General features: G+C 41.8%; 2 protein-coding genes across 3 annotated transcripts in view; both read left to right on the top strand.

The window, feature by feature from the left end:
* Nucleotides 1-14,616, top strand: part of LOC308654614 (protocadherin alpha-7-like) — a gene marked incomplete at both ends in the record, with an annotated part of 173,337 nt that overhangs the window by 131,295 nt on the left and 27,426 nt on the right. The window contains one exon of the mRNA XM_081304283.1: nucleotides 13,873-13,931. Coding sequence (XP_081160409.1) covers nucleotides 13,873-13,931 — 59 coding nt within the window. The remainder of the gene's footprint in view (nucleotides 1-13,872; nucleotides 13,932-14,616) is intronic.
* PCDHAC2 (protocadherin alpha subfamily C, 2) lies at nucleotides 1,887-8,379 on the top strand (the record flags this gene model as incomplete). Of its 2 annotated transcripts, XM_081296802.1 has the most annotated exons (2): nucleotides 1,887-4,648; nucleotides 8,255-8,379. In XM_081296802.1, exons 1-2 carry the CDS (start codon nucleotides 2,087-2,089, stop codon nucleotides 8,315-8,317), a joined length of 2,625 nt encoding a protein of 874 aa, XP_081152928.1. In that variant the 5' UTR covers nucleotides 1,887-2,086. The 2 variants fall into 2 exon arrangements, with proteins under 2 accessions (XP_081152928.1, XP_081152929.1); XM_081296803.1 differs by lacking the exon at nucleotides 8,255-8,379 and having other exon boundaries at nucleotides 1,887-4,657.

The following is a 14,616-nucleotide window of genomic DNA, read 5'->3' as shown; positions in this document are numbered from 1 at the left end:
AGTAATGGGTGAGGACATAGGCCAGGACTACAGTTTGTGCACTTGAGAGATTAAGGCTCCCTGAGATCAAATTACCACAGCAAACAGAGACAGAATTACTGAGGGATGTTTGGGGAGGTTGCAGACAGAAGAAGGAGAAGCCAGAGACCAAAGAAAGGAGACAGGAATATATTTTGATGGAAATTGCCTCCCACTCTACACCCTTGAGGGAACAAAGAGGACAAATAAGAAACAGCAGTGCTAAGAAGAAGATGGGAGTTTCACTGTTAAAAAAAAAAATGGTTAGGTCATGCATGGAATGTTGTTAGTGAGTGCACTTGGGTAGCAGGAAGGATGTGCTAGTTCAGACCTTTGAAGTCTGGGTGTTGGGATTATAACCCTGGGTCTTTAACTGTCCCCTCAAGGAGGGAAGCATGCCAAATGTCAGCTTTTGCTCTGGCTTTGTTCCAGTCCTTAGCTAGAAAATGACCAACAAAGAAGATCTACAAATACAATGATGCTGGAAGATGAGGAAGAGAAAGGACATTTTAATGAGTGCTTTTCTGCACGTTGGGCAATAGATTTTAAACCTCTGTGGGAAAGATAAGAGGGCCTGTAAAGAGAGAATATTCAGAACTGAGAAGCAGAGGCAATGACACAGCAGGGAAAGGCTTGCCTGCTCCTTCTGCCTTCTCATTCACGGTAGAGAATTTGTGTGTCGCTTCTGCAGCAATATAAGGGTAGGCTTAGGGACCCAGAGGCACAGAGGTTTATAGGAAACTTATGTTTATAGAAGATGAGCTGCAGTCATTGAAATTGCTGGCTATTGTAAAATAAATCCCAGCCTCCCATATTTTGCTTAATAACAGATTTTTTTTTTTTTAACTGCAAAGCTTTAATGGAGTTCAAATTCCAGCCTGGCTTAGAAGATCATGAGTAACACTCTTAATTTAATGATTTTGTAGGCTCTTGAAGACATTGTCATCTATTAAAGAAAAAAAAAATTAAAATCACTCTTGAAAGAAAATGTCTTGGGTGATAAATGAAAAAGATTTGGAGATTAGGGGAAGAAGCTCTTAAAATTTCTACCAATTTTTTACCTAGTGTGTCCTAAACGGGTCAAATAAGAGGTTTGCCTGCAACTTCAAGGAGCTAATAAAGTTTTAAACACTGAAATATTTGTTATTTGCCAAGGTACACACTGAAAGTACCGCTTGACTAGGAGTAGAATTGAGTATTGAATCCCAGGATGCTGGTTTTAGGTTTGCTCCCAAAAGGCGGACAGCATTTGCTATCCCCTGCCCTTTGCCCTAGGAGTTAAGCACTTTCTGTAGTACTAAAGAGTGTTCCAGAGATGTCGTGGGGGTCAGGTAAAATAATCAGTTCCCATCCCAGTGGCTCCAGAGCACCGCCCCTGCATTTGTGTCCTTTAAATGTTAGAGCCGCCACCCAGGTCCCCATACTTAGCTAAGGTTCTCAGTTTATTTTCCTGGATTGCGCTTGGAAATCTTTTTTCAGGGAGCCGATAGCTCCTGAGTTCCAGGGTCTTAACTGCTTTTCACAGACTAATCTTATAAGACCTTTTAAGCAGGCGAGAGACCTTGGAAAGTGGATGGACAGGACCTTGGGGGCAGGGAGACAGGGAGTGGCCGTGTTCCCGCCGTTTGCTGGGATCTGGCGGGTTCGGGGTGGAGGAGATGAGGCTGGAGTGGCTGGGCAGTCCGAGGTTGCTGTTCACCACTTCGGTGCGGAATCGGAGCTGGACTTGCTGAACACTCCTCCCTCTCCCCCTCCCCTTCAGCTTCCTTTTCCCTCCCCCCGGAGCAGCTACGGCAGCAGCATCAGCTGCAGGAAGCGGAGCCGGGCTGAGCGACTGGAGAAGAGTGGAGGAACTGGGGTATGGGGGATCAGCCGGGGCAGAGGGGCCGGGGCCCCTTGAGAAGGCCTACGAGGGGAGCGGCCCCAGGCGTTTGGTAGCGCGTGAACTGTACTGGAGTCGGCGCGGGGCGGCACGAGCGGAGGCGGAGGCGGGGCCCAGGCGTGGAGCAGGGCTGGCTAAGCTGCTGCTTCGGGCCCTGCCCGGCTGCCTCCGCCGCCGCCGGAGGCTATGGAGCAGGCTGGCACGAGACTGTGGGCGACAGAGCATCCACGACTCCGGCGGCCCCTGCCGTGGCTGCTGCTGCTGTCTTTCCTACTGCTGGTGGTGCTGCTGCCCGGCCCGGCGGCCTCCCAGCTACGGTACTCGGTGCCTGAGGAGCAAGCACCGGGCGCACTCGTGGGCAACGTGGCTAGAGCGCTGGGGCTGGAGCTGCGGCGTTTGGGGCCTGGCTGTCTGCGCATCAACCATCTGGGTGTGCCCAGCCCGCGCTACCTGGAGCTGGACCTGACTAGTGGAGCGCTCTTCGTCAACGAGCGCATTGATCGCGAGGCGTTGTGCGAGCAGCGGCCTCGCTGCCTGCTTAGCTTGGAGGTGCTGGCGCACAACCCTGTGGCGGTGAGCGCAGTTGAAGTGGAAATATTGGACATCAATGACAACTCGCCGCGCTTCCCGCGGCCCGACTACCATCTTCAGGTAAGCGAATCGGTGGCGCCTGGAGCGCGCTTTCACATAGAGAGCGCGCAGGACCCCGACGTGGGCGCCAACTCAGTGCAGACCTACGAGCTCAGCCCCAGTGAACACTTTGAGCTGGACCTTAAACCCCTGCAGGAGAACAGTAAGGTGCTGGAGCTGGTGCTGCGTAAGGGCCTAGACCGCGAGCAGGCAGCCTTGCACCACCTGGTTCTCACGGCTGTGGACGGGGGCAGCCCACCTCGCTCAGGCACCGCGCAGATCTCTGTGCGCGTCCTAGACACTAATGACAACTCCCCCGCCTTTGACCAGTCCACTTATCGCGTCCAGTTGCGGGAGGACGCACCCCCAGGCACATTGGTGGTAAAGCTGAATGCCTCAGATCCGGATGAGGGCTCCAATGGGGAGCTCAGATACTCCTTGAGCAGCTACACCTCGGACCGAGAAAGGCAGCTCTTCAGCATAGATGCCAGTACCGGGGAAGTGCGAGTGAGTGGGGCGCTGGATTATGAGGAGGCCTCCTCCTACCAGATCTATGTGCAGGCGACTGACCAGGGTCCAGTGCCCATGGCGGGTCACTGCAAGGTGCTGGTGGACATTGTGGATGTGAATGACAATGCACCAGAGGTGGTGCTGACGGACCTATATAGCCCAGTGCCTGAGGATGCTGCACCCAACACTGTTGTGGCCCTTCTCAGTGTCAATGACCAAGACTCGGGCCCCAACCGGAAAGTGAGCCTGGGTCTGGAGGCCACATTGCCTTTCAGGCTGAATGGCTTTGGAAACTCCTACACACTGGTGGTGAGTGGCCCTCTGGACCGGGAGCGGGTGGCTGCCTACAACATCACAGTGATAGCCACTGATGGGGGAATACCACAACTCACATCCCAACGGACACTGAAGGTTGAAATCTCTGACATCAATGACAATCCACCAAGCTTCCTGAAGGACTCCTATTCCATCTACATCCAGGAAAACAATTTGCCAGGAGTGTTGCTCTGCACTGTGCAAGCCACAGACCCAGATGAAAAGGAGAATGCAGAGGTGACCTACTCCCTCCTAGAGAGGGAGATTCAAGGGCTGCCAGTCACCTCCTATGTCTCCATTAACAGTGCCAGTGGCAGCCTTTATGCTGTCAACTCTTTTGACTATGAAAAGTTTCGAGAGTTTTTTGTGACTGTGGAGGCCCAGGACAAGGGGAAGCCACCACTGAGCAGCACTGTGACCGCCAATGTGTATGTGGTGGACGTGAATGATCATGCCCCTCACATTCTGTACCCTACCTCAACCAATTCGTCAGCAGCCATTGAGATGGTGCCTCGAACTGCCCCTGCTGGCTACCTGGTCACCAAAGTCATAGCCATGGATTCAGACTCTGGACAAAATGCTTGGCTCTTTTACCATCTAGCCCAGACTTCTGACCTGGACCTCTTTAAAGTAGAGCTGCACACAGGAGAAATTAGGACTACTAGAAAGATAGGAGATGAGAGTGGTACCACTTTCAATCTGACTGTGGTGGTCCGTGACAATGGGGAGCCATCACTTTCATCCTCTGTGGCCATTACAGTAGCTGTGGTGGATAGGGTTTCTAAAATTCTCCCTGACACTCAGAGACATGTGAAGAGTCCTCGGACATACTCGGAAATTACACTTTATCTGATAATAGCATTAAGCACAGTATCTTTTATATTTCTTTTGACAATCATTGTTTTGAGCATCATCAAGTGCTACCATTACACTGCATATGGCACTTCATGCTGTGGAGGCTTCTGTGGAGTGAGGGAGCGGTGCCCTGCAGAACTATACAAACAGGCCAACAACAATATTGATGCCAGGTTACCACATGGCCTCAAGGTGCAGCCTCACTTCATTGAGGTTCGAGGGAATGGCTCCCTCACCAAGACCTACTGCTACAAGGCCTGTCTGACAGCAGGCTCAGGGAGTGATACTTTCATGTTTTACAACACAGGGGCCCAGACAGGACCAGGGCCTGGGGGAGCCCAAGCAGCAGTGACTGACAGCAGGCACCTCACAGGCCAAAGTGGGCAGAGTGCTGGAAACCTGATTATTCTCAAAAACGATGTTGTTTCTCAAAATGAGGTGAGATAGTGTTCAAGGGGTATATTAAAAAAAAGTCCTGTATTTTCACATGCCCCCTCCCGATATCATGTGGATGGCTTTATTGAATTATTCACAATAATGACAGGTTATCTGATAAATTAAGTGTTAATAGTACCTCCAATTTGGTCATAATCTGCTGTTTCTTCTCTAGAAAAATAGCACTAGAGAATTGTTTTACCTCCCATTTTTTTCACATGTAGGAGGACTTATCCATAAAGTTGTTTGAGAAGTGAAGATTAGTCTTAAATATTTGAATGTTAAAGTTCAGCTTTGTAGAGCAAAAGAGCAGGTCTGGGAATAAAGATTATGTTTGAGAAGTAACATTGTGAAACTTAAGGAGAAAGAGCCTCTGTTGTATCCCCTATAGGAAAAGTTGGGTTCAAAAAAATCATTTTTTAATTCTATAGGAATGGTTCTTTACATTTATCTATCTATCTATCTATCTATCTATCTATCTATCTATCTATCTATCTATTGAGTTCTGAGACCTCTAGGGGCTGGTGCAGTTACCTCTATTTGGGTGTTTATACCTCAGACTGTATGTAGTACAAACTGTCCAGTTAATCTCTGGTAATTGCACTGAACGAATGTGATAGGATCCTCTGGAAATGCACATCAGAGGTGATAAAGCCATAAACTATAGACCTCACCCTGAAGCCAGTTTCCTTTGGCCATATGATGTGGTCACTGTTCTGTAAGGAGGTGATGTTCCTCATGTCAGAGGAAATGTATAATGGTAAGGCAGAGAGATTATACATTTTTATGGTTGGGCAAGGGAGATATTAGAATGACTGGATTAGAGATATGAGGGAATGGTGAAAACCAGGACATGCTAGGATCAGGGAGGAAGAAAAAAAGAAATGTCCCCTAGCCACCTTTCTTGGCATACTCTGAATTCATTTTAAAAGGATATTCCTGCATTTAGTTAAGTGCAATCTATAAACTTTTGATACCCTCTTGACCACTCCTGGAATTTTGATGAGATAAAGTAACTTTATCAAGCCCCTAACGTCTTTAAGTTAAATGACAATACTTCAAAGCACATGTTCATTTTCTGGATCTAAAATTTGGTTTGCAATGAACTACAGAAAGCTTAGAAAGTGGATAGCTTCATGAAGACAGGTGTTAGTATATGTGCTAGTTTTAAGAAGTTATACAGGCAGATTGTTCATTATTGTGAAGAATGCACAAATTATTGAAAAATGCATAGATGTGCAGGAGTGTGTACTATACTTGTCTCTGTATGTATGCTTGAAGTAATAGAGATTGTCTTTTTGGTACTGTAAACTTGGATTTCAAAAGACAAAATTTTGTCCCATACATAGTGATGAATTATCTTTTGAAACAACCACTTAGGTCTTTTAGAACTAGTACATATTGAGTTAATAATATTTGTCTCTCCTATATTTTTGTAATGTCTTTTCATTGACATATTGCTACTTTTTTAATGTTCATATGGTCACATTATAAGTTCTTCTTTGAGTAATATAATGTTTAAGCACAGAATTTTCTGTCCTTGATTGAGAATAGAATTTCCCATAGACATTGTAGATTTGTTATCAGAAGAGCCTGATGTTAGTCAATGCTGCGTAACCACAGGATGTAGATTGCAGATCAAGAAAAATGGGGGTGGGGGAGGATATCAAAGAGTTTCCAGAATTCTTTAGATGGTAGCTTTTGAAAGCATGTAAAAGGGCTTAGTTTTAAATAAGAATGCTCTATACATTTGTTTAACAAATTCCTGCAAGTTCTTTGGGTTTTGGTTGAGCTGCAGGTGGTGAAGAGGCTTGGAAAGCTAGCCAAGCAAGCCTCAGTTTTGCCACCAGCTGTGACCTGGAGGCTCAGATGTGTGGCATTCTTACTCTCCATCTCATGACTCAAAGCTTGGGGCAGTTTGATACATGAAGTGTTTCTGTTTTACATGACCTGTATGTTAATAGGGACCTTGACATACAGCTCTTTAATCTAGGGAGAAAATTGTGACAGAAAATCTTGTGGAATTTTCTTTTGGAATTTTGCCGGGAGAGTGCATGGATTTAATAAAGGCAGATTTCTGCTAACCACTTCTGGAAATTCAACGAAGAGTCCCAAATTATTGCAGGTATAGGGAAGCAGTGAGTCACTTTGCTGTAGCAAGGCAAAATGGAAGCAAAAGTCAATTCAATTTTGAAAGTCATTATTGCTACATTAACTTGTTAATTTCCCGTGTTGAGCTTTCTCTCTCTTTACCTAGTTACTTTAAATGACAGGAAAGCCCTGAGGTGTAATTAATGCCACGTGCCTACAATAAAATTGGGTGGACATTGAAAAGGGAGAGTAAAGGAATGTGTACTCACTGACCACCCTGCTATGTAAGAAATACTCTGCTTTGCAATGTGTATATGTGCGATTCCACTCCCTCCAAGTCATACATTAAACAAACATTTATCAACATCTAACATAAAAGAAAGCTCAGAAAGGTTAGGTAACAAAGTTACACTGCTAATGGTATTTTAAGTCATTTTTTTTTTAACTCAAAGACTCTGCTTTTTTCAATAGTAGGAAATGACGGAAATCCCAATGTTTATATTTTTTTGATATGGGATTGTCAAGCATTTAGTCTATCATTAGTTCACCCAGTAACCTAAACCAACTATTTTTGGAAAGATTAATTTCATGCAAGGAAGCAGATAACAAAAGGGACAATCAGTCAATAAAATGTTACTCCCAGCTAATATATTTTTATTTGTTTATTTGCTTTACTATTGGCAAAGCTTGCTAGGATATTTTATCCCTGTTCCTCCACTGATCTCTTTTTGCTTAGTAAACATAAGCATTTAATACCAGACTTTAATCTTTTTGGTGACTTTACCGACCCCCCGCCCAATTATATTATTTCATGAGTCACCTGTGCATTGAGGTTTTTAAAGCATCTGTATACAACAGGACAGAATTTCTTTTTGGAGATTTTTGAAAATTTGATACTGAATTTGGCACCCTCTTCAGAGTCTCTGTGAAAAGAAACTGAATTTTAAGATAGATTCTATTTATTTGTGGTGCAATTGCTAATGAATCACTGTGAGTACTCTGGGAAGATTTGTCCAACTGCACAAGTGGGGCCAAGTGGGGCCAAGTGGCACAGCATGTGGAAATAACAAAAGAATAGTAGAGACAGCAAGTTTGGCATTCACTTTTTCTTATTTTGAAGCAATTTACAGACATCAAATTCTCAGTTATTTCACCTTAATTCCAGTTGTTATGACCAGAAAGAATTAACCCTTTTTTCAGTGCCACCTAATTTATTTCCTCCTGGGACTGACTTCTCTATCTTCTGACTCTGTCCGGGAACACAGTTTACTCTCATTGTAAAGACATAATGGTGAACTTATAAAAATTGTACAATGGTTAGAATAGACCAAGAAATTGTATCTTTGAACTTCCATTCCAGTGTTCCATCCTCTGATGGCCACTTTTTAGGGGGTGGGGTTGTTTTGTTTTATTATTTCATTTTGGTTATCAGATTGCTTTTCTGAGTAAAGGTTTGTTTTCTTTGGTTTGTAATATAATAAATTCTTCACATTACTTACTCCCTTGCTTTTTCTACAGACTGCTGAGCCAGATGGAATTATGGCTGAGTTCTTCTGCCTCTTCATTATGCACATATTATGACTGATGGAGAAATCTATTTATTATGACTTGAAAGTCATTGGCCTGCCCTTTCTTCTGACCCAGGAGTGAGCCACGATATGGGCATCTGGTCTAACTCAGTACATTGCAGGGACACAGCCTGGCATATAATATATTGTCTATTGGTGTGCTGCCTGCTTGACAGAATAGCAGCCAGTTCTGGATACTTGCCTTGGTTGGCTACCAAGTTTTGCTCTCAATGAGAGGTCAGAATGATGTCGGTTTACAAATGTTTGAGGAAAATTTGCCACCACCAGTCCCAGAGATTTAGCTGAATTTGATTGAGTATTAAAGGTGTCTTTGAATGTGACTTCTACAAGACTTCACCTGGATCAATGTTTCTGTGTGATTTATGATATGAACATAAATTTAGCTGATTCGTATTGTTACAGAGTTGCGGTCTGCTGGGAAACTGAGGCAATGCAGAGACTCCCCTTTAAGCCCAAATTCTTATGATCAGGTTAGAAAGATTTTAGACATGTTTCAAAGTTATAGGCATGAGTTTATTAGAAGGGATAGAAAAGGGGACAGGGGACACTCTGAAGGTAGAGTGGATTCCCTCAGAGTGGAGAGGGATGGCACGCCTCTCCTGTCCTTCAGTTTTATTGGGATCCCAAGGAAGTTTCCAGAGAGTCCCACCCAGGTTCACCTCTTGACTTTTGACTGACAGTATGATGACATCAGATTTTGAAGTCCGCACTTCGATGTCAATACTAGGTGACTTTGGCCCATGTTGACCAGTTCTAATTGGAACCTGTTCTTATAGATTTTATGGTGAGAGGGAATTATTCTTATTTCCTTGAGTTCTGGGATCCAGTCTGTGTATGTCACAAAAGTCTCCCCTTTCAGGGTATCTTGTATTCTTATTGACATTTTGGGGCCTACACTTCTCCTGCAAGATAACAGTTTGTTTGTTGAGCAATGTAACATATCCTGTCCTCCTGAGCCAGTCAGGACTGCCGGTAAATTGCTTTTTTAAAAGTGAAAGCATGTGGGGGTCAGCACAATGGACCTAGTTTACAGAATTTTTCCCTAAACCTCATGTGTCTGCCCCTTAATATGATAATATTTTGAGTATTATAATCTATAGTCACAAGTTTAAGAGGATTCCTTAGTAGTGTTTTAAATCTACTGATCTAAAAGCTATTTAAGCTTTTTTTTCCCCCCCCAAGAGTTTGAACTGGACCTATGTAAGGAAATATCTGACATTGCACAGGTGAAGAGAGATGTTAGTTCCTTTCTGGTCATGCAGGATCAGAACTCTGGGCTCCAGGGAGGTACTGCTCTGAGTGAGGGAGCAGCTTCTACCCTAGCAGGCCCTGCATCCAGAATTAAGCAGGCCTAGCACTTTCTGTTGTACTGAAACCTATTAGGTATGTTTTAAAGTCCTGTTTATTTTATTTTCCTGGCTCTGTGGTTTAGGGTTGTAAATGACTATGTTCAAAGCAAAGTATTCCACCCAGAATTCTCAAATTTATCATCTTATCATTTTGACTTACTAGAACACCAGGAGGTAATATAGTAACGATTAGATGAAATATTATATTTCTTTTTGACTTAATGTACTACTTTTTTACTGTTTTGCAACAAATTACCAGGAATTGGTAGTTAAACTACTAATTTAGTATCTCACAACCCAGTACCATGTGGTTGAGTTCTCTGCTCAAGTTTTCACAACTCTAAAATCAACATGTTGGCTGGGCTGAAGAGCTGTATACTCTTTTGGAGGTTTGGGGGAGAAATCTAGGTCATTCAGATTGTTGGCAGAACTCAATTCTTTAGGGACTGAGATCCACTATTTGCTGGGAGGTCACTTTCAGCTTCCAGAGGTTGTTCTCAGGTCTTGTCCCACGGCTATCTTCAGAATTGGCGTTAGAGAATTTTCTCTCACGTGGAGTCCCTCTCATACTTTATTCAAATCTCTCTGATTTCTGCCTTTGATCTCTGGACTCAGATTTAAAGAACTCATGTGACTAGGTTAGTCTACCTGGATGATCTCCCTTTCTTAAAGACAACCGAGCCACATTATGTAACACAATCAAGGGACTAAGATCCACCACAATCACAGTCTTATATTTGGTACATCAGATGTGAGGTCTTGGGAGAATCTTAGAATTCTGTCTCAGTTTTTATCAATGTTCACAAAATATCACTATGAAAAATATTGTGGATATGTTCTGAATAAAGGCCTATTAAGAAGGAAAAGGAGATATTGTATGTAGTCTCAGGTCTAAGAGAGAAAAATTTTGAAGGTATCAATGTATATTTCTATGGTAAAAAGTTAACATTATTCCACTGAGTATATTGAGTTAATGAATAAAATAGGGTGTTTTAGCCTGTTTTGCTTTAAATATGTCTTAGAAGAAGTGATTAATTCTTCTGCACTCAAATATTCTATTATATAAATCATAAATAATACTATTGCAGGATATATTAATCTTTGCTATAATTTTGATAGAAACTCAAGTGAGTTCTTGTTCTTCAAGATGCTGCTTCACCCACATGAACTACTTGATTGAGTTTTTCCACATCTGGGGTTTTGTGAGTATTGTTCTACTATAAGACTAAAACAATAGTAAATACTGGAGTTCCTTACCAATGGAAATCAAGTGTAGTTCTGGAATGTACCAAGTATTAGAGAACTAAAGAATGGTTAGTGCAAGGCCTTAATATATATCTTGTGTCAGATATATTAGTAGTCAACTTTTCAACCTGAATTTTTCTAGAATTTAATTAAAAATTTTGGAAGAAACAATTATTACTTTTAATTTTGTATTTTTTTAAAAATAAATCACTATTGAGGAAACTTGGAAATAAAAAGGAGGAAAAAAGAAAAATATATGTCATTCCACAAAAATTTATTTAAAACACAGACTTTTGTGTTAGAGGAACCTAAACATGACTGTTAGCCAAATTCATCACCAGTCAGGCAAACAATTTAATCTCTCTAAAGCTTTGATTTTTTTTCATTTTTGTAGCAAAAGTATGATAATGTTGACCTTGCATGATAGTGCATTTACTTAAAATATTTTAAAAACCTACCAAATTCCAGAACCCTACTAGGTTCTGGGGATATAGCTATGGATTTTTTAATATCTGAGGACACTCATATGTCATATGAGTAAACTGCTTTCACAGAATTTATGGTCTGACAAAGAAAGAATTAGGATACATACAATAATATATGCAACGCTTATTTTATTGTCTAGTAGCAAATGGCTACTTAAAACATATTAATTACTTTCTCTTTGCCTTTTCCCTGTCTGATCTTACTGCCATAGGAAATCTCATAACTATGATTCTCACAAATGAATCTGAGAAACATGTTGCCAAAGAACTATTGTAGAAAATAGCAAGCAGCATGACAAATTAAATGTATCATTGAGGAAGTGAGATTGTGTAATGAACTCAGTTCCCATTCAATCCTGGTAGAACTGTGCCTTTCAGCAAAATGAGGTTGGTGATTTCATTCCAAAGATCAAGTTGCAGCAGTTTTCATCATGAATGTTAGCCAATCATAAAAAAAAAAAGAGTTGGCAACATTTACTTAACAGATGTCAAAATCTTTCTTGAAGGAAGGTTCTGTCAGCTGAAAAGCTAACTCTAGTGCTGCCAATGTCAAGGGGGAATATGGTGATGATAATGAATAAAAAGTATTTCAGTCATATTTTTATGTTTATAAATGGTCTGCAGGCACGCACAGGTCTGTGTTTCCCTCCTCTTCCTTCACTCAGGAGTAATGTTAACTGGGTATGATTCAGATAAGCTGCATAAGCTGGAAGCAACTGAAGAGACTGAGAAGCTGGGCTGAGGGGTATAGCTCAGTGGTAGAGCACTTGCCTAGCATGCATCAAGGCCCTGGGTTTTGTTTGCAGCACTATAAAAATTGTTGCTTCTAACATTACTGATAAAAGATCAGAGCACCTTTCATTGGGTCTGTAGATAGTTGTATGCTATTCTATATGGACTATCCCTAGCATTTTGTGAACTTAAAAACCAAAGATAAAGCCATCTGCATATTCATATCTTACCAGCAGAGTGGAATAGGATCAGAGAGGGAGGCTGATCATGTGGGGACCTTTGAGATAAAGTATCCCAGAGTTGTAACTTTTTCTGGACCTTGACTTTGGCTCAATCTTTGAACAACTCAATCTAGCCAATCCCAAATCTGTTGGATGGTTAAGATGCTCATCACTTCTCCTCTGGGTGTTATGAAGAAGTATGTTTAGGAAATATTTTTCATCCCTTAATTGTAAGACAGAAAGGAACAAGAATTATCGATACTTTGAAATAGTATACAAACTATTTGGTTTTTGTCTACCAAATGTGTTAATTATAACTCAAAGAAGGGCTGGGGATGTGGCTCAAGCGGTAGCGCGCCCGCCTGGCATGCATGCGGCCCGGGTTCGATCCTCAGCACCACATACCAACAAAGATGTTGTGTCCGCCGAGAACTAAAAAATAAATATTAAAAATTCTCTCTCTCTCTCTCTCTCTCTCTCTCTCTCTCTCTCTCTCTCCTCTCTCTCTCTTTAAAAAAAAATAACTCAAAGAAAATACAAAATACAACCTCCATTCTCTCATATTTCTATTTGACTAGACTTCAATATTCAGTGACAGAGCCACTTTAATTTCTGTTCATGAAGAAAACATCTAGAGAAGTGTGCATTACAGGTTTTTCATAGTAAAATGTGGGTTAATTGATATAAAATAGTGATTGATTTTGTCCCCAGTGATTCTGAGTAGCTTCTAACCAGCAGTCACCAGGTGCCCATATCTTCTTTGTCCCTCCACTTTGACAGATTGTAGACGGAGGGGGGGAAATCCCATTGTACATGTGGTGCAGAATGAGTGCGGGTCTTCTCAGATTAATTGAGTGAGGAGGTAAGGCACTCAGAGGAAAGCAGGGAACAAGTACAGTTTTATGAATAGGATTAGGTAACAAAACAAGGTCAAACTCTGCCATGGTTTGTTTTTCTCTCTCTAGTATTCCTCTTTAGTCAGTAGAATTGGCTCTTATCAGTTGCTGGTATTATGACTGGGCACATCCGTCCTGGGTCAAACATGCTGCAGTCTGCAAATCCAGCAGCAGATTGCAGTCCTCTGCAGTTCGGCCAGGCCAGCAGAACTTGTATAGTTGTGAGCACTGTGATAGCTAGAATTCCGAATTGAAGATATGCCCCTAATGGGGCCTTTGAAGGCAAAAGCAATGAAAGATTTTCCTGTCTGAAGACAGACTCCCTTTCCCTTCGTGTTTTAGGATCACAGACCTTTATTGGCAAGGTAAAGCCAAAGCTAGCCCTCATAACGTTACTAAATGTGGTTTTTTATGACATTCAATCTGTGAGCTAATTTAATTTTCTCCTGAAGTGTTCTATATAGGGATATCATCCTAGAGTTGTACTTGAAATGATTCTTTCAATATTTTTGTTTAGCTATCTGAAAATATTTAAGGGAACAGCAAATCAACTAAGAGCAACCCTGGGGAAATAATTGTTTTGCTGTTTTAACAGAAAACTCCCTTTGTGATTTTGCAGCCACGACAGCCCAATCCTGACTGGCGTTACTCTGCCTCCCTGAGAGCAGGCATGCATAGGTATGTATTTCCCTCCTTCCTTCACTCAGGAATATGTTAACTGGGTATGATTCAGATAAACTGCATAAGCCAGAAGCAACTGAAGAGACTGAGAAGCTCGGCAGGGGGTATAGCTCAGTGGTAGAGCACTTGGCTAGCATGAGTTCTGTCTGCAGCACTATAAAAATAAGACAAACAACAATGACAACAAAAACTATGAACCATTATAGATGCTCTGTCAAGAATGAAATCATTTTTTTATCCTGGTCTATTAGTTGAAACATTGGAAGCGATAGATGTTAAATAGTTCTCAAATTCTAGGAAATGAGAAACTTCTATAAAATCACACAGATTTTTGTGTACTTTCACCAAAATTTTCTACAAGGATGTGTCAATTAAAATTTTTAAAAATTTCTATAAGGAAGTAATTTTAACTTTCTTCATCCCCTTTACCTACACTTTCTGTTCCTCACTTTAAAAATATAGCTAATATTGATGCTTTCAGACTTCAGTATATTATGCAAGATATATGCACATCTATCTTATTTTTCTATCTCACGTTGACTATTATATCCTGTTAACCACGACAATTAATTGCTAGCTGGGTGTGGTGGTGCATGTCTGGAATCCCAGTGGGTCAGAAGGCTGAGGATCATGAGTTCAAAGCCAGACTCAGCAACTTAGTGAGACCCTAAGTAATTTAGCA

Source organism: Spermophilus citellus (genome assembly GCF_964194105.1).
Source record: "Spermophilus citellus genome assembly, chromosome: 1".
In the NCBI taxonomy this organism is placed as follows: Eukaryota; Metazoa; Chordata; class Mammalia; order Rodentia; family Sciuridae; genus Spermophilus; species Spermophilus citellus.
Note: the sequence above shows the minus strand (reverse complement) of the source record. Positions and strands in the feature narration are given on the sequence as shown.